Below are 18,785 nucleotides of genomic sequence, written 5' to 3'. Positions count from 1 at the left end.
CATCTTTCTCCGCTTTGTTCCCAGTGGAATTCCAAATTCTAACGTTGATTTGTGTGCATTTTTTGTCCGCCGGCCAATCTTCTTCGGCTGCTGCTTTCTTCGATGATGATGGTGATGGTGATGGTGTGCTGATGTCGGGGCTAATGAAGCCCGGCTTTGTCTTATTATTATATTTTGTATCTTTTGTGCAGTTCAGCGAACCTTTGTTGTTGCTGCTGGCTTGATATTCCGATATTTTGGCGATGTCGCAACTGCTAAAATTAGTTTAAAATTTCGCGAGATCTTTCTCTTCCCTATTAGCGTAGGTCATGCTGTTCTTGCACTTGGAAAAACATTTTCCTTTGATTAAATAAAATCGCCAAATAACAAATTGCATTTACTTTATGAAAATACAATTTTCTTGAACATTGTATTACATAAGAAATTGAGAAAACCTTTCTTAATTCAAGTTCCAGGATTTCAAATTTTAAATGCAAATAACTTCTGTTAGTTTGTTTTGCTTAAGTGTTTATTTACACATTTTTATTACATTTTTATTTCTTTATTGATTTATTAAAAATATAATACGTCTTCTTTTACTGCAATGTTTGAAATGTTCTTTAATTAATGAAAGAATTTTAATAACTTGAACCCAAAAAAAAGAACTTATCAATTTAATGGTGTGTTAAAATCACGGGTTAGTTTCTAACATTCAGGGTGAATAATTTTCCTAGTGTATGACCGTGCTCCAAAGTGTCCGAAGTGGAGCACCATCGTCCACTCCATTTTATGCTGGCATTGCGTGGGGGTCTAAGCCAAAACAGCCAGAACTTTCACAGTTCGATCGCTGAGATCATAGCTTAGCCATAGATCTTAGCTCTATGATTTATCTAGTGATAATTCTCCTGTTGAAAAAAAAAACACCTGAGCCGAGCTTGGCCCAGTTGGGCTGACATAATGCCTTGATTATCTCATTGCATTATATAAAGTAAACAAATAAAATTGTCACAGCGCCCCAAAGATTTCGTGACTCTGCAGGAAAATGGCCAAAAAGCAATCGAAGTCGGGGCCATAAAAATAGCCTACTGAACAGTTTGCCGAATTGAAATATGCCAAAATCATTTCCCCCCTTTTTATAAGGCACCTGCCGGCATATGTGTGACTATTACATTCAATTCAAAAAAACAAAACATTTATAGCGTTAGTCAGTCTTTGTTGTTGTAGCTGCAGTTTGATATTCATTTTGCTAATCGCATTTCAATCAATTTCATTTCAATTGTCAATGGTTGGAGGGGTATGAGATGCACTAAAAAAAAATATAAAGCCCTTTCAAATGTTAAAAATGTATTTTTATTTATTAATACTTACAATTATTTTATAAGTGATTAAAGGGAAAAAATGTGCCCTTATTCCATATATTTTCTTCTGTGCTTTTAAGTAAAATCTTTTTCCTGTAAAACACTAAATATAATAACAGTCTTTAAAATAATTAAAATGTATATTATATAATGAGTTCTCTTACATTTTAGTTTCTATTTCTGAAAAATCAAGATTTTTTTGTTCATCACAATTTTTCATCAAAATTATTAACTAAGGTAACCACAAATTAAATATATTTCTTCCTGTACTTAAAAGTGGGCAGGGGGCGTGGCTGCTTCTGTTTGGAGCGACATTTGTCGTAGACACGCATGTCAACCGTATGCGTCATGTGAAATATTCAAATTTAGCTTTGTGTTTCGCATGTAACGCATAAATAATCCGAAACCCCCAAACAAAACTGAACATAGTTTTGTTCCGCGTCGCTCATACGCACAGTGGGTCGTCAAAGTCAAAGTCCAGACGCTGTGAGCTGCATTGGTAATTGAATCGCCGTGTGGCTTTGTTTATTGAACTAGCTGGCAAATATATTGTATCTTCAGCGTTCGTTCGTCTATGATTATTCATGGAATGCTCGCTGATTTATCCCTATCCCCTACATTTCGAAAATGATTTCATGCCGTGTGACGTCAGCTGCATCGTCTATATACGAGTAGTAGGCCCAGTCGATATGATCGGTCTATCAGGCGGCAGTCAGTCAGAAAAATTGACTGGAGGCCTTGGAGTTCGGTGCTCCATTAGACAAGCGACTCCGAGTCGCCCACGCACTTGATATTTACCAACAACAATGGCAGCTCTGGCGCCAAAATAAAGCAAGTTCAATTTGCAACTCCACTTTCGGGTCTTAAGATCTCGAGAGCAGTTGTTGGGGCTCATACCATACAGATACCATCGAGTGCCAGACACTTTTTGCAGTCGAGACAAATAATTACAACGACTTTGATTTTTTAATTAATTCGAGCCACAAGGCGAGCAAAAGATACAGATACAGATGGCCATAGATACGGCACCAGAAATCATATGCCGGACTTTTATTATCCGTGTGGGTTGGCGGGTTGTTGTTTTGTTTCTAGGTTTGTTTTTTGTTTTGTTGGCTTCTAATGGATTATGAATATGGTTGCATACCCTATTTGAGAGTATAACAATTTAGGGCAGGGGAATGGTTGTTCAAGTAATCCAAAACAATCTCGCAATCAAAGATAATTTATGGGGTTAGATATTCTAAGCTGCGTTTGTTTTAAAGCTTACATGTTTTATATTATTAATAGAGAGTTAACCATAAGAACAATCACTAATAAGTAAATATATAAATTTTTACAAAGTTGCCTACTCTTAAATTTCAAAGTTATTGCCATTAAGTAAACGTTTCAAAGTGTGTTAATTAGGTGGGTAACCCCGAACTGAATCATTGATATAGGGAACGGAATCTAGACCCCCTTCTCTTCCGCTTTTAATTAGATAATGCCTCTCCCTCCAGCGAAGGGTATCGAAAGCTTTGCACTTGGCCTTTCTCCCTTGACTATCAAATATTTACGCTTCCAGCAAAATTCGCTGACTCAAATTGCGAATTGCCTGGAGATTTTTTTTGTATTATTAGATGTGTTTATTTGTCTCGATAAAAATTGCTCGCATATTGCTTGGGGTATTTTAATCATTTTTTAACTGATCGGAAACTGTCGAGACGTGAAGTTATCTAACTCCACTTCGATTTGAACCCGCTTCGCACTTCAAGATCCAACATGCCAAGGCCGCTCGCAAACCCTTTCGAAAATGAGCGGCTTTAGCACCTGAAGTATTTATCACTCATTTTGGCCTAGAGATGCACTGCACCAGCGATGTGTGATCTTTAGACTCGACAATTAGATGCAATTACTATTTTTCTATGCTATAGGATAGTTCGATTTTGGCGCGTGACAATTGCGGGTGGGCCTTAAAGCCGAGAAATCGGCTTACTCGCCCCGTAAAGTAGATTAAATGTGGCCCAAGCAGAACTGACAAAAAAAAAAGACTACACGAACCCAGAGCCGAGGCTTTGGCGCTCGCTTTTGAACCGAAGCGGTTTCGAATTTGAAGTTTTTAAACCGTCAACTAAGCGCGCTGCGAATTTAGTGGCAAACGAGCCAGCCAGTCGACCAGACACACGAGCGCGAGTTTGAAAAACCTGGCCCAAACTGAAATTCAAGCCGCAAAATTATAAGCGATCGCATATTGCAACGAGCGTGGGCTGCAATCGGAAGTGTTAAAAAAGAAAAAAATATTCACAAAACCCCAGCAGCTGGAGCTGGAACTAATTGAAAGCCTCGCTAGGCTAATTGCGAATAATGAAGATTGCCAAAATTGGCAACCCCTAAGAGAGATATAATTTGGAAAATCTTGTGCGTGTGTACAGAGCCGTGAAAAGCCAACGGCAAATAAATTGCAAATTAAATCGGAAAAATATTGAAAGGCACCGTAGGATCACCATGAAATCGTGGCTGGTAAGTTACACAGCTTTTTAATCAGCGATAAGTTGTATACAAGACAAGAGTGAATTTGGGGGAATGAAAATCGGCATACAGCAGTGCTTGACAAACGTTAAAAAAATAAGTGCGACAAAGGTGGTTAACTTTCATCCACATTGACGTCAAAGGTTCGGTTCTTGTTCTTCAGGAGATAGGTGGCCAGGTAGCTGACCGGATCATCTGGACGATCGCGGGCTAGAGCCTGCAGTCCATGGAGCAGGATGGGGGCCACGGTCTGGTCGAGGTACTGGCGCACCGGCAGGGAATTGGCATCCGGACGCGGCTTCTGGCAGGCGGCAAATGCATTGGGCTCCCCCATCGATTGCTGCGAGGTGGACTCATTCTTGGCCAGATCTCCGTTGCCCTGGAAGCTTCCATCCCCATGAGACATAGGCATGGTTGGGCTGTGGAAAATAGTTTTTAGTTTTGCAGTTTTTATATTTTTAAAATTTTAGATGAAGAATTTTGACAAAAATGTAAGATTGAAAAATAATCAGGTTGTCTAAATTTCCGACTTAATAATTCAAGTCAATTTGCTTTTTTTTTGAATTAAGTAAGACTTACCTTGTGAATTTAGGAAATATATTTATAAAAATTTTCTTATTTAGTTTATTATTCGAACTTAGATCTACGCGCTTTGAATGTTGCTAGTAGAATGAATGTGTCTACCCGATTTTTTACACAAGTTCTGAAATCAAAGGCTTGGCCTACTAAGTAAAAGGTAGCACAAGTCAAATAGTTCTCATTTTCAAATACTTCATTACACATCAATGTTCAGAGAGTAACTCTCTGCACTATATAAAATATAACGAGTAAGTATTACATTTGGAAACTTATTGAGATTGTTTAAATAATTTATGAACTTTTATTAATTTTGTAGTTTAATTTGAAAATTATTATAAGATTAAAAAATGATTTATAATTTTTAAATTTTTAGAACTCTTACAACTTCTGTGTAAATAGTTAATTTTTTCAATGCATCTATAAGGGAAAGACGATTTTATTTTTTTTAATGCATCTATAAAAGAAAGACTATTCTCTTGACAAAAAATGCTGTTCTAGGAATTCAAAGAATACGGTTTATTGTTGTCCCCACTTTATTCTGTATTGAATGTTTTCGATGATGTCACCCAGAGTTTTCCCATCGCATTTTAGCCGGCTCTCGGTTTGAATTTCAATCACCCTTAGTCGGGTCGTAAATCCATCCATACTCCCATAGATAAACGACCGACCTCGACCCAAAATTTATGTGAAGCGGACAAGATTTAAGAGCATCGTTCGGTTTGTTTAACGGGTTGGCCAAAGTCGGGGAATTATCCACGGCAATTATCTCCTAAGTGGCTACCAAGTAACCCGCAACTAATTAAGCAGTCGGTGGCAGATGGAACCCAAGTGCAATGCCCATAAATTGACCCACCTGCAAACTTGTCGCTAAATTTGATTTCAAAACGAGCCAGCTGGTTATGGGGTAACCCTTGATCAACGGGGTTCCATAATCCCCACACTTTGGTGGCCATACAAACGTGTTCTAAGAGTCGTAAAATCAGTGTAGAATCGCCTGCTAAATTGTTTGCTTATGTTTGGCAACACTTCTCTTAATTGCCCCCTGTAAATCACACACCCCCCCGCCATCTCCCTCGCACCTTCCCTAATAGATCTGTCGCTGTGTTTATACGAAATTTATTGAATAATTCATGGGAAGTGATTAACACATATTTCGCTGCGAGAAACGAGAAACCTGTAGTTTTTGACCCATATTTGAGATAATTTTGCCAGAAATTTGAATACGAATAGAAGCGGTCAGCAGGCAAATACAGAAGGGGGGAAAACTTTAGGGGGGGGTAACGCTATATGCCCTAACTGTTTTCGGAGGCCTCAATCATTCGGTTTCGACAAAAATCGTGCATTACATGGAGGCTTCCCCCAGATATTGATCAGCGAAGAGAAGCTAGAGAGATGGAGAGTCCGCCAAAGGTCACTGGCATCTTGGACGCAATGATGACCAATGATGATGATGATGATCATGACGCAGATGATTATGGGCTATTCAGATACTCCAAACTTCAACTCACCGGTGTATCTTTTTGTAACTTTTTGCATTTTTCAAGTGGGCAGCAGCACGTGGGCCTAACACTTGGTTAGTTTTGAAGGCAACTACGGAAAGGGCCAACAAATCAAAACAAAACAGCGAAGGAGAAAAACCCAACTGCAGCCCACAATTGGGCCAATCTCTAGAGAAAAACGAGAGGGGGGAGGGAAGAGGGAAAGAGTGCCAGCTAAGTATATGCAAATCAGTTTGCCCGGCATCAAAAAACCAAAACAGAAAACAAAGACCCCAAAAAACATAGCATTTGTCGTACTATTTTGGAATCGAAGATAGCAATACCCAATACAAATATTTAAATATAAATTCTACAAATAGAATGTCATGAATTAGTTAATATACAAATATTAATCCAACCAAAACAAAGTCAGCTTGACCTACTATAATTATAATAATTAATTTTCGGATAACTCAACAATTTGTAAAATTTAGAATATAAGTTCACACAGCGTATCATAACGCAAACAATAACAAATCACACTTTCATATTTTAAATAAGTTTTCTTTACTGCCTACAATAAATAAATAGTTCAGTGGAATTAGTTGTTTAAGTACATAAACAAAATTAAAAAAAAACCTGGGTAATAAAATGTATAATTAAATAATAAATATACATATTTTAAAGGCCCCCGTTTCTCTTTCCCTTTTGTTACAAATTCTTGCATAAATATATCACCCCCGATTCCAGGGCACTCAAAGAAACCAAAAACAGAGCAGGGCGAAATTAGCGCAACTGAATTAATTAGCGCAGTGGAATCACTTGCCACATTTTACTTTTATTATTTATGCGACCTTGAGGGAGATAGCCAGTTCCAAAAAAAGAGAGATAGCGAAAGAAACGATCCATGGCAGAGTGACAGAAATAAATTCAAATTGTCTTTGCCATTTTGCCTCGCACTTTTCTTCACCTTCGCTTTGGGCCAAAAAAAAAAAAAATAACCAGACTCCGAGACAGATTAGTTGCCCTACGATAATTATGCAAGACTCTCCTAGATGGATTGATATATGGGCGGCCGATTTCTGTTTCTCATGTTTTTCATTTCACAATTACCCATTATTAAATATCATTTCAAATGGATCCCGCCCCTGCCGGCGGCTAATTCGCATTTTGTTTTTCTGCATTTCACGCATAAATTATTTGGCCATAAACTGTTTTTGGCCACAGACCGATCGATGATGCTGCAACTTTTTTTCGGCCACATTCCGAGATATCTTTCTATCCCACAGGCTGACCCAATTCCTTTTGTTGCTCCCGAGGAGGTGGCTAATTTACCTGACCACTCTACAATATTCTATGACTATGTTTCACACGCCACACAATTTTGCACTGTTTTTTTTTTTAATGGCCTTCTTAACAAATTAGACACAGCTGCTGTTTTGCAGTCGAATGGGAAGCGGATCCAAATGCGGTCACTGCCATAAGTGGCGGGTCACCTCACGAGTGAGTGATGTGGGAAGATGTTCTGGGTGAGACTCAGTGGCAATTAAGCCATTGGGTCACCCATGAGAGTGCAGCTAGTAAATACTGAGAATTAAGTAGGTACTTATGAAAGATGAAACATATAATTAGGATACATTTTAGTTGTATTTTTCTTGAGAATTTAGTAGGTACTACTGAAAGATGAAACATATAATTAATAACAAATCAGTTTTTATAGTTACTATTGCTACATAGTTATTTTTTTCAAGCAATGATTATTATAGTATTTTTTAACATTTAAATTTTAATGCATGAAGTTTTTTAACTGCAAATTTTCACTTTAAACATTTAAATTTTAATGCAAGATGTTTTTTAACTGCAAATTTCCCCTTTAAATAATTGCCAGCTACCATTAGGATTGCTTAATTCATTTTTGAGTGTTGTCTCGCAATCCTGTACCTCTAAATTCCATTTCCTTGTCACACTTCTGTCTGCAACGCCCCGAATTTTAGACTGCGCATAAAGCTAACTGGTAACTGGTAACTGGTATCTGACAGTCTGCAGTTGTTAGAGTGCAAACGAGGCAACCACGCTTGCAATCAGAGACACTTTTGCCCACACAAGAACTGACGGCGAGCGAGGAACAATGTCGCCAGTTTATCGGGGAGAATAAGAAATATATGCATAGATATCCAACGAATAGTATAAGTGAGTCCCACGCATGGGACGCCTGTTGAATGCCAGATGAGGGAGCTGCAGCGGGGCAGAGATGCTAATCAATCCGCTTGGCATCGAAAGTATGCCAAAGTCAGCCGGCTGGCCTGGCCCTTTTTCACATTTTCCCAACCCAGTGGCAATGGAAATCACACACGGCGAAAAATGTTTAGCAAATTTGTTATTTTTGATTAAAATATGTACATAAATGAAGAGATGAAATACGAACCATGAATGTATTCCGTTCATATAATAATTACAAAGTTTTCTGTCGTTAGTTATTTTTAACTAAACTTTAGAAAGGAATTAAAATTCCATATAAACGGATTGCAATTCTTTTTTAAAAGCTACGAAAATCTGTAAACGTTTAGAATTAAAACATTAATAAATAATCAGAAAGTTTTAAAAAAATTAAAAACGGTCTTATCTTCAGAAGTTTTAAAAATGAATTCTCACTGAAGAAAATTCTAAAAGCAACTAAAGCCTAGTTTGAATGGTAGTATTTAATTTGCATGAAGTACATACTTTACAAAGCCTGTTGAAAAACAAGGAGTCAACTAAAACCTTAGAGACCTTTTTTCAAGTGCATCAGTTCGAAAGTAAAACACAACAATTATCACACATAGCTGGCATTTTTGCATATAACGCTGACACAGATGGCGCCCGAGCATGGGGGCATGCCTCTGCCAAAAAATGCGGCTTTTCCCACAGCGCTTAGCTTTCCGCCGGAGTTCATTTACACGCAGCGCGCAGACAAAAGCCAAATTCAGCGCCGGCAATTACTATGATTAATTTCGCTTGATATGTGCATCGGGCTCTGGACTCTCGGCTTTTCAGCGGCCCAGCTCAGGCGCAATTATGAAATACGCCTAAGCATTTTTGGGGGGCTGCGAAGAAGAAGAAGAAGCCGGCAGAGGTGGTTGGTTGCATGCCCGCACGCTGACAATGAAAATTAGGGGGCGGGGGAAGGGGGTAAAACAACACTTTATACAACACGAAATTAAAACACGAGCGAGCAATGAACAACTGCGCCTGCATTGGCCCATGTCGAAGTCGAAGAAGTCGGATCGAAGTCGCAGCTGAGCTGAAATTTAATGCGCTAGCAATGTGCTCGTGCAGCTTTCACTCTCTTTTGGGGCCGAATGTCAGCCGGGCTTTACGATTCGATTCGCTTGGTTTTTGGCCACCGTTTCTGGGGCGTAGATTGGTCAGGTCGGTCGGTCGGCCCATCGCTGACAAATTGGAGCAGCCAAAGCAGCAGCAGCTCCCACAGCTGCCAGATGTCGACTAGTAACTACCAACTGCCAAGTGCCAAGTGCAGTGCCAAATTGCGGAAACAATTTTGGCGACGAAGCGCGAAGCGCACAAAAATCAACGCAAAAAACAAAAGACTTAAGACACGAACTGGCGGAGATGGCTAGATGAATCACACGCTGGCGGCGCCGTTTGGTGCCACATCAGGTGGATTTTCCACTTGGTTAGCGGGCCACACTTTTCCTCTCTCCCAACTCCCCGCCAGCAGATGTCGACCTTCATCATGGGGCATTACCCAACGACGATCAACTCGAAGAAACTCCGCTTGGTTCCACTCTTTCACGCCTCGACAAATTGGGCGCAGCCGAATCGGAAGATCGGAAGACGCCCAGAATAGACGCCGTCTGGCTAAGAATCTCGTTATGCAACTAATTTATTGGGCAACCCATCCATCTAAGATTCTTAAAAAATATAATCCACCTTTTATTTATGGATTATAATGATTAAAATAATTCTTTTAAATTTAATTAAATTTGGTTTGGTTAGTAATCATGTTAACTGGTATATACTGCTATTAAAATAATGTTCTTTACCTAAGGAAACTGAAAAATAAGTGTCTTAAAAATATGAAATTTTATATGATAGTTTTTCAATATAGACATAGATTTACAAATAATAAAATTAATAGTCTTCCATTAATTTTCCCCGTACAGATACTAACATTACTTCATTTGCACTGTAATTAAAATCTACAAAAAGATCAAACCGCAGAACTCATAAACTAAAGTTTTTATACGACCGGTTACAATTTTCCAATTAAGGAGAGTTCAACAATGAATTGTGGGTGCTATTTAGAGCTGAAAAAAAACATAAAACTTAATTAATATCTATTGCTTTAGTCTGGCTTCCATTCTGGTTATGCAACTGTGTAACTCATTATGCAACTTTAATAAATGTGTCAACTCGACAAAAGTGAAAAGTGTCGGAAGTGTCGCCCGGTGGAACACTTTTGGCGCCGCTTCGGTTGCCAGCTGTTATGTGTTTGGTTGGGTTCATAGCTCTGCCCCTGAGTTGTCCGCCCACGTGCGTCGCTTCTGGATGACCTTGCCGGATTGGGGCGGCATGCATAAAGCCTATGCATATGGCCATTTGTGCCTGAATAATTGTTTATGGCTCTCGATGATGAACATTTGTTTTGACAGTCGCTCGATGCATGTCAATTGCATGATTATCGCTTAATTATCAATTCCATTCTGGTGTTTTTGTTCCGTTCTGCTTAGTTCTATGCGTGACTATTGGGGATCTCACTCGGCACATCCACACACCGAACATTACAACACTATTCACGCAACACTCACTCGAATAATCGAGTTATCACACCCCGAGTGCCACAAATATGGAGAGCAGCAGCTTGGAAATGATGCAATAAATTGCAATGCAAGCTGCGGTTAAAGCTGGTTTAGATGAGTGCAGGTTATGCAAAGAATTTAAGTGAATCAAATTAAGTATACTTTATCCGTAACCTGAAGCGATTTCCAGTCTTATTTTTACTAGATTTATTAATAGCATTCCTAAAAAACTGAATCTTGTAAAATATTTGTTTAAAACTTAAGAAGTCTTTAGTTTTAAATAGTAATTAATATGCAATTGATGATAGACATTTTTAAAAATCTATTAAAGATGTGAATAAATATAAAATAAATTTTATTTTATAAGTTTCTTTAAGTTTTTATTACTTGACCAATGCCATTTAATAAATTCGTTTAGTATTTATAGAATTTTTCTAATATGCTAATGTTGAAACTGAGTCTACTATATATATACGATATATGAAAGGAATTATGTCTGAAATAAAAAGATATTCCGACCTTTCTCAGTTTATAAATATTGTCATCATTCGAGCAAAAGTGAGATCTGATTCAATTTGCAAATTCTTCAAATGCAGTTGATTGATAAATTCTATAAATAGTGATTGGCAACAGGCAGCAGCTGTCCGGTGAAATAAACTGGGTTACTTAGGGGCTGTAAATCAACTATATATCAACTGACCCCCCAACCGATCGGATGGAGTGCTTTTGACTGGGACAAACAAGACAGGCAGCTAGCTGCGTGGTCGCATTCATACGAAATTTAATTTAGGGGCGGGTTCTGAGAGCCCACACTCTCGACTTAGCCATAGTTGGAGTTTGCCCCAAAGGCATGGCTGCTGCTCATAGACACCATTAAGTGGATTGTATAACTGCTTACAACGTTCCTATATAGTTTTCGTACTGTTTTTTGTTTTTTTGGTGGGGCTTCAAGACAAACAGGAAATGCCGCAGCCAAAAAATCGTTGACCGAAAAAGGCAAACACTTTTTTTTTTGCTTTTACTCTTTTTAGTTTTTTTTGTTGCCTAGCTGTTTTTTATTTTTTTGCAAGTTACGAAAAGTCAAACAACTAACGAAATTTAATACAATTTTGTACGGCAAACTGCTGTTGTTGTTGTTTGTCAGCTGCTTCCCACCGCCAAAAAAATCTGCGGGCTTTGCTCGAAATCTGACAGCGAGCTGTCAGTCAGAATGCCCCTCCAATTTCCCCCTTCGGAAATATCTGAGTGGGTGTTTTCAATCCCGTGAGGCACTCGAATATCTTTCGGCTGCTCTCTGTGTAATTCAATAGTCGCCGGTTGCCGTTGGCGGGTCACATTCTTGGAATTGATTGTGCCTAATGAAATGTTTCATTAGCTGAATATAGGGTTTCATGTTTTGCGCGGCTGCCGTGTTTGCGGAATTTGAGCAATTAGAAATTATTATTTGCTTCGGTTAGCAGCTGAGCGGTTTAAAAAAGCTCATTGACAGAGCTTATTGACATGAAGTTTGCGACGTGTAATTACTAAATAACAGATTTGGCATTAATATAAAAGTCCCCGCTCAGTGGGAAACCATTTGGGGCCTTTCAAAAAAATAAAAAAAATAAAAAAGGTTTATATCTCAATATAATTAGTGCTTAATCACAAAATTAATTGACTCAAAAGGTCTTTTTTTTATCGTTAATCCTGCAAGTTTGTGTCTTAAGTCATTCGTTTTTCTCTAGAATTTTAGAGATGTGGTGATTATATTATTCAATATGTTCTAAATTAAAGAATAATTTGTTTATATTCTAAATGTTATTTGTCTCAACATTTTTTGATACAAGCTTTTTAATTTTGTGTAAAGATGTATGTATGTTTTTTGGGAATAAATTTAAAGTAAATTACATTATTTGCTAATCAAGAAGCTCGTTTTGCTGTTGCAGAGTACTCAGTTTTTATGAATCATCTTTGTTGTTCTCAGATTCCGCAAATTTGTTTTGAAATTCTTTTAAGCTGGATTTCCCATTTTAGGATATTTTTGTTTACAAAAGTATACAATTTGGTTATAACAGTCGAACACAGTTTTTCTTAGAAACGCAAAACATATGCATGCAAGTGAATCATATTAGTATTTCCTCCAAATAGTCGAAAAATATTTTCAGCTTCAACTAGATTTTTCACTCTCAATTTCGGTAGATTTTCTTGCCACATGAATCATGCTACTTGTCTTAAAGATTATTTATTCGAAGCGGATTCGGCCGCAACTTGGCATTGCTGGACATTCAAGCCGTCCGTCTGCGACTTGAACTAGATTTTCCTCAGTCATTTCTGTGGGTTTTCATGCCACATGATTCATGGCACCCATCCCCCAGGCGGAAGCAGCCAACAGCCAACAGCCGCATAATCTAATCGAAAACGGGGAAATAGCAAATAGAAATCCATCACAACATGCACTCCCCAGCGAGTATGCAAAAACACTCCCCGAAAAAAAACTAAAAACCACCAAATCGGAACCAACCCAACTGAGCAAAAACAAATGCGATCCACATGAGTCGGGCATGGGATCGATTTGAAAGGCTATGGGCTTCATTAGCTCTTTGTTCGTGCTCAGAATGCAGGCAAAAAAAAAATAGACATACAAATAAAATTGGAATTTTCCCCGCTTCATTTATCATCTCTGGTAAATTTGGAGCGAACTGTGATCGTAATTGAAGTCGGCTTTAATTAAAAAGTGAACTGTGATCAGGCGAAGGTCACCAACAATGGGGAATTATGATTGCTTTGTTTCTAGCATTTTGCAGAATTCTTTGTTCAGCTCCATTTTTTTGGGGTCAGCCGAGCAATTTTAGGTTGCGTAAGTTACAAAAGGGGGGTCCATAAAGTGGATGAAGAGGCTGCGGGGGCGATGGTTGCGCAACAGAAAGAAACTCTTTTTTTTTGTTACCGTTTCGACAGGCAGACGGAGCGGCAGCAACAACAACAACTAACGACTGACAATAAAGTAAACAAAATTGCGCGCTAAGGAAAACGTGATTTTCCACTTTTGATCGCGCCCAAAAGGAGTTCGCCTCGTCGGGAGTCATCTCGTGCGATTCTCACGTAACCACAGACTCCGCAGCGGCAGCAAAATGCAGCTCCAAATGCATCGGCAACATATGTTGCAGAGTCCAACCGGTTGGTTAACCTGGCCGACCGGGCTCCCAAATCGGGCCCGCAAATTTCATTGAGAGATCGCCCCGCCGGTGGCCACTTTTACTCTCGTTTTGGCCAAACACAGCGGAAACCGTCGCAATAATTTGCTCGCAATTTATTTCGTTGCGTTAGGCGATCAAATAAATCTCCATCTGCTCGCACGGAGCTTGTAGATACTGGCAGTTATGGCCACTTCGACTCTGACACGCGAATATCTCGCAAATGGACCGCAGTTTGCTTTATTTTTTTGGGGAAGTGGTTGGTTTAGAGTCTGGTTATAGTTTTCTTATATTATGTCATAGGTTTTTGGGGGGAAATTCAATTAGCTATAGGAGGGGATATTATTTAATTATCTTAAGAATACAGCTTAAGAGAAAGAATAACTTAAGACGACTTTCAAAAGGCTTTTTAAATGTTTTGTTTACTATACAAATGAAAAAATGTTTAGGTTTATATATAAAACAAATTATTCTCAATATTGCGAACTGGTAGCAATAACAAAAAAAAACGTTCCTGGTATTGTATTTTATAAATATCCTAAAATATGTTTGTTTTAACCATGACTAATATATTTATTTTGTAAGGCTCAAAGTATTATAATTGTTCCAAAAAATTCTTAGTCACTCTCACATAAAAAACATTTTTATTATTTAATAATTGTCTTGAATAAATCTTTGTTCTGTTTCCAAAAATGTTTGAGTGGGCAAAATAAGAAAGTGCTAAAAGAGAACTTACATTTTTGTGCTGATGTAATAAGTGTCTCCTTAACATATGATTAATAGCTAAGTTTAGTCAGGTGACAGACTAAGTCATAAATCAATGATATTATATGCATATATCGCATATAGGAGGGGCTAACAAAAATCCCATTTTAAGGGAAGTTCATTCTTTGCGGTTCAATTATTTTGATTATTCCGAAAAGTGTCTCAACAACAATTAATTAAAGTGCCATAAATTGCGTCGAGCCAAGACGTACATATAATAAGCCAGTAACGAGCACGAAATTAAAATAAAAAAGTCAGCGACAGCCGAAATTGGTCAGTAAACTTGGCTCAGACCTGCTTCACCCACACCGAAAACCCCCTCCTTTTGAGCCAATGGAAATTTATGACGGAATGCTGAAAGTAATTGAAGCGTAAATGATTAAACGTGCGGGTGGCTCATACATTAGAATAATTGCCAGAAGTATTATTATTCGAGCTCCAACCTTAACCATGAGCGCGGGCAAACCGACTAATGCCAATCCCTCAAGTAAAGCCAAATCGAGTCATCTGCATTACGCATACGCTACGTGAACCGGTTCAATAAGCTGATGTTGTTATTAATTCAGCTGCCACTGGTGCTGCTGCTGTGGAAAACACTTTCACATACTGCATTTCCGCACGCGGCTTGCTGAAATGTTGCACAACCGCATCTCGTGCCATTGATTCCTCTTTGGCCAGTGTCACCTTGACTCTGAAACGTGCCACACACTGTCAGAAATAGTTGGTGAGGAGAAGGCAATATTAAAAGATTAATAAGAAATGGTTTATTGGTCAGTAAGGTTCAATTTCTAAACTATTTATTTTATTGTCAAAAAAATTGCCACTGCTATATATTAATCTTTTGTAATAAACGTAAATCTATTTATCATTAAACAATCAAATCAACATTTTCAATGGGAAATTACCGAGTAGTCGTAATGATTTGATATTAAAGCAATATCATACTCGTTGGTGCCCATAAACTAAATATTATTTTCCTATCTGAACCTAAGTTGCCCCACCGGAAAGCCGCCAATGGTTTTGTTGACTGCCTGTTTTGGTTTGGGGCAGCAGCCGGCGGATGTGATTAGTTAGAAATACCCAATCCTCCAAACAACTCATCGAAACTTTCCTTTCAGCTGGCGCTGGTGGCCCTGGCAGCGGTTGTTTCTGGCAGCCAGGCCCCAAGTGCGAATCAATACCACATCCAGACGGACGAGGGACCGGAGCGGTACTTCCGCTTCCAGACGGACAGCGGTCAGTTCCGCAAGGAGAAGCGGCTGCAGGATGGCACTGTCATTGGTGAGTGATCGAAGGCATATAAGCTGAGGGAGTTCATTAAACCTTTTGTGTACTCCATTTATTTCCAAAGGCACTGAGGCCTGGATCGATGCGGCGGGCTATCTGCGCCAGAAGGACTACATAGCCGACAAGCAGGGATACAGGATACTTAAGTCCAAGACCATCTATGTGGGGCTAGGAAGATCAGTCGAGGTAAAGTTATATTTTAATCAAAAAAGAGCCCTCTTAAATGAAAATGATTCGAAATTAAATATTTTTCATATAAACTATACAATCAGAGGTGGTTAAAAATGATTTAGGCTCCTAAAAATGTATTAATTAAATATTGTTCTCCATTTGACAAGTATAATAAGTTTCATTACATATTGGTTAGATAATTGAAAATAATGAAAACAAATCACTAGATAAGTACTTTAAAAATAACTAAATTTGTTTAAAGACAAAACCCTAATTTTTCTTTATTTTAATGCTAACCTTATGTGATTTCTTTTTTTTCTTAGGACGCCATCAAATCCACCAAAGCAGCTCCTGCCCAGTCGGGTGTCTTGGTCCATGGCGGCTCCTCGGGATCTTCGGGAAACAGCCTGGGTAGCTATCAGCGTCCCAACTATGGCTACATATCCAGCACCACCTCCACCACCACTCCCGCTCCTCTACCGTCATCCATTCTGGATATTGTGGACTCCGGCGTGGGCAAGCTGAATTACCTGCCCCCCGAACAAGCTGCCAAGATTGAGCCGCAATCACAGCTCGGATTCGATCACTATCCGGATGAATTGCCAAGGGCCAGGGATCAGTTATTGTCGCCCCTTCCGGCCACGCCCCTTAATCCGCTGGTGGACATTCACCCCAATGCCGAGCCTGTGCAGGAGTTGGAACTGAATGCCATCAATGTGTACGATGCCGAGGCTGATCGAGCTTTTGGCCATGGACAGTTTGGATCGGTTATAAGTTCGACCACGGCCAGGCCACCACCTTCTCTGGATATGCTACCCCCGCTAAGTTCCCACAGGCGTCGCCTGCGTCCGCGTCCAACTCCAGCTCCCGTGGCCATTGTTTCCAGTACACCAGCACCCATTTCTGGCGGGGATTCGTATGGCTACTCCACGCCGCAGCCATTTGCTGCCCCTGCCTATCAGTTTGCCCCGCCTGCCACTTCCGCGAGTACGGGATACGGTTACTATCCTCCGCCGCAGTCGCCACTGGAGGTCAACTCCCTGGAGGCAGCTCTGCTTCCGCCCCTGCCCTCTTCCCACGGCTACCGACGACGCCTCCGTCCAAGGCCAGTCCAGAGCAACCACCTGGAGGGATTGGCCGCCTCCGAGTACGATGGCGTGGGCGTGACCCGTAATGGATTCCGTTACGTGTTACCCAAGCAGTATCACGAGGAGGAGACGAATCCGGCGGATGGCAAGCGAGCGGGCAGCTTCGGATACGTGGATCCCTTCGGAATCCGGCGGGTGGTCTACTATAATGCAGCTCCCGGCAGGGGATTCGTCCATCGGAATAACAACCAGTATGTGGGCGCCAATGGAGCGCCCTACGATGCTCCGGGTCCAGCGCAACTGGTCAACGAATAGAGACTAGGGAATAGGATCATTGATGGAGATTAGTGTGGGTCGATCTCTGGGACAAGAAGTATAAGTAAATTTGCCTCAGAAACTATAGGTTTAATATGATTTTATAATTTGCAAAAATTAAATAAGTAAAATAATCATTGAAGTCTTTAAAGAGAATCTATCAAAGAGGCAATAAATCGATGAATTGTTTTTAGTGAATCGAAATATTCAGTATTCGTTTAAAATCATTGATATTCTGAATATAATATCTATAGTTTCTTAGGTAAAGTTTTTATAACTTGAAAGAGAAATCGACCCATGCTAAGGCAGGTGCTGCACTTAACCCGACTCCCGACTCACTCAACGAGGCACCAAAACTAACCGTAGAACCTCAACCAGGGGGAAGTCCCCCTTTTAATATTAACCTGTACATATAACCACGCTTAAAGCTTTCCCTTCTTTTCATTTCTTTCCTTCACGCACACACAAAGAAAACGACATCTGTGTTAATTAATTTAATGCTTAAACACATCTAAACATTAGTAACATTATTTATAAATCGAAACTCTGTGCAATTAGCGCTTATCATAGGTATTTTAGGGGCACTCACTGCCACACACAAAAGAGGGATACTCATTAGCCCTCTAATCAAATTGTGCAAGTGATTGGGGAGTAATCGTTTCACGTATTAATCTTGCCATATTAACGAAAAGTAAATAATTAAAGCTCTCTGTTCATCCCTGGAAAATCCCCCTTCGCCCCTTAGCGTAATTAAATATGTACGATTAAACCGTTAACGATAGCCGTTTCTTGGCCAATAGCTGTTCATTTGGTAGGAATGAACACCCGTTGCCTGGAAATTTTAGCCAAGTAGTGCGAAAAATTATTTTTTGTTTTGTTAAGAAGCTTGATGATAATAAAAAATTATTTAAATGAAAAATCTTGTGTTGCCTTTTATTTATTGGACATTTATAGCAAAAAGCCCGAAAAAATCAACTCGATTTTCGGTTTTTTTATCACTATCATGGGAAAAAATGATCAGATCTTCGAATGCCATACGTCGTTGAATTCGTTACAAAATTTTCAATCCATTGGCATTCTCAGTTTAAAAATTTTATTTTGGGCCAATTTTGGAAAAATGTGTAAAAAAATAAAAATTTCCAAATCGAACAGGAATTGATAGTTTAGGTCAACAGCTGCACAAAAAAGTCATTCTTCTGGATGTCATTCCCATTTTTGCCATGTTAGAACTAAAAAACCCTAAAAATGTTTTGATTTATAACCAAAAGTCCGAAATAATCAATTCGAA

The 18,785-nt window shown here is 39.3% G+C and overlaps 2 protein-coding genes across 2 annotated transcripts; one reads left to right on the top strand and one right to left on the bottom strand.

The window, feature by feature from the left end:
- The first annotated feature begins 3,481 nt into the window (after window positions 1-3,481).
- Window positions 3,482-18,403, top strand: LOC108051073. The gene is made up of 4 exons (XM_017133025.2): window positions 3,482-3,833; window positions 15,755-15,917; window positions 15,988-16,109; window positions 16,418-18,403. The coding sequence occupies exons 1-4, from the start codon at window positions 3,819-3,821 to the stop codon at window positions 17,495-17,497; spliced, it is 1,380 nt and encodes a 459-aa protein (XP_016988514.2). The 5' UTR covers window positions 3,482-3,818; the 3' UTR covers window positions 17,498-18,403.
- Window positions 3,814-4,535, bottom strand: LOC108051075 (protein dpy-30 homolog). The gene is made up of 2 exons (XM_017133026.2): window positions 4,422-4,535; window positions 3,814-4,261 (listed from the first exon to the last, which is right to left on the bottom strand). Exon 2 carries the CDS (start codon window positions 4,252-4,254, stop codon window positions 3,958-3,960), a length of 297 nt encoding a protein of 98 aa, XP_016988515.1. The 5' UTR covers window positions 4,255-4,261; window positions 4,422-4,535; the 3' UTR covers window positions 3,814-3,957.
- Window positions 18,404-18,785: the final 382 nt, after the last annotated feature.

The sequence above is a fragment of the Drosophila rhopaloa genome, unplaced genomic scaffold (genome assembly GCF_018152115.1).
Source record: "Drosophila rhopaloa isolate 14029-0021.01 unplaced genomic scaffold, ASM1815211v1 contig_163, whole genome shotgun sequence".
Taxonomy (NCBI): Eukaryota; Metazoa; Arthropoda; class Insecta; order Diptera; family Drosophilidae; genus Drosophila; species Drosophila rhopaloa.
Note: the sequence above shows the minus strand (reverse complement) of the source record. Positions and strands in the feature narration are given on the sequence as shown.

What these genes read in the sequence shown, in the direction of transcription:
- LOC108051073 (XM_017133025.2), top strand. An exon ending in GCAGGATGGCACTGTCATTG is followed by an intron (nt 15,918 to 15,987) that starts GTGAGTGATCGA and finishes TTATTTCCAAAG; the next exon opens with GCACTGAGGCCTGGATCGAT. An exon ending in GGCTAGGAAGATCAGTCGAG is followed by an intron (nt 16,110 to 16,417) that starts GTAAAGTTATAT and finishes TTTTTTTCTTAG; the next exon opens with GACGCCATCAAATCCACCAA.
- LOC108051075 (XM_017133026.2), bottom strand. Translation starts at nt 4,254, where the DNA reads ATGCCTATGTCTCATGGGGATGGAAGCTTCCAGGGCAACGGAGATCTG.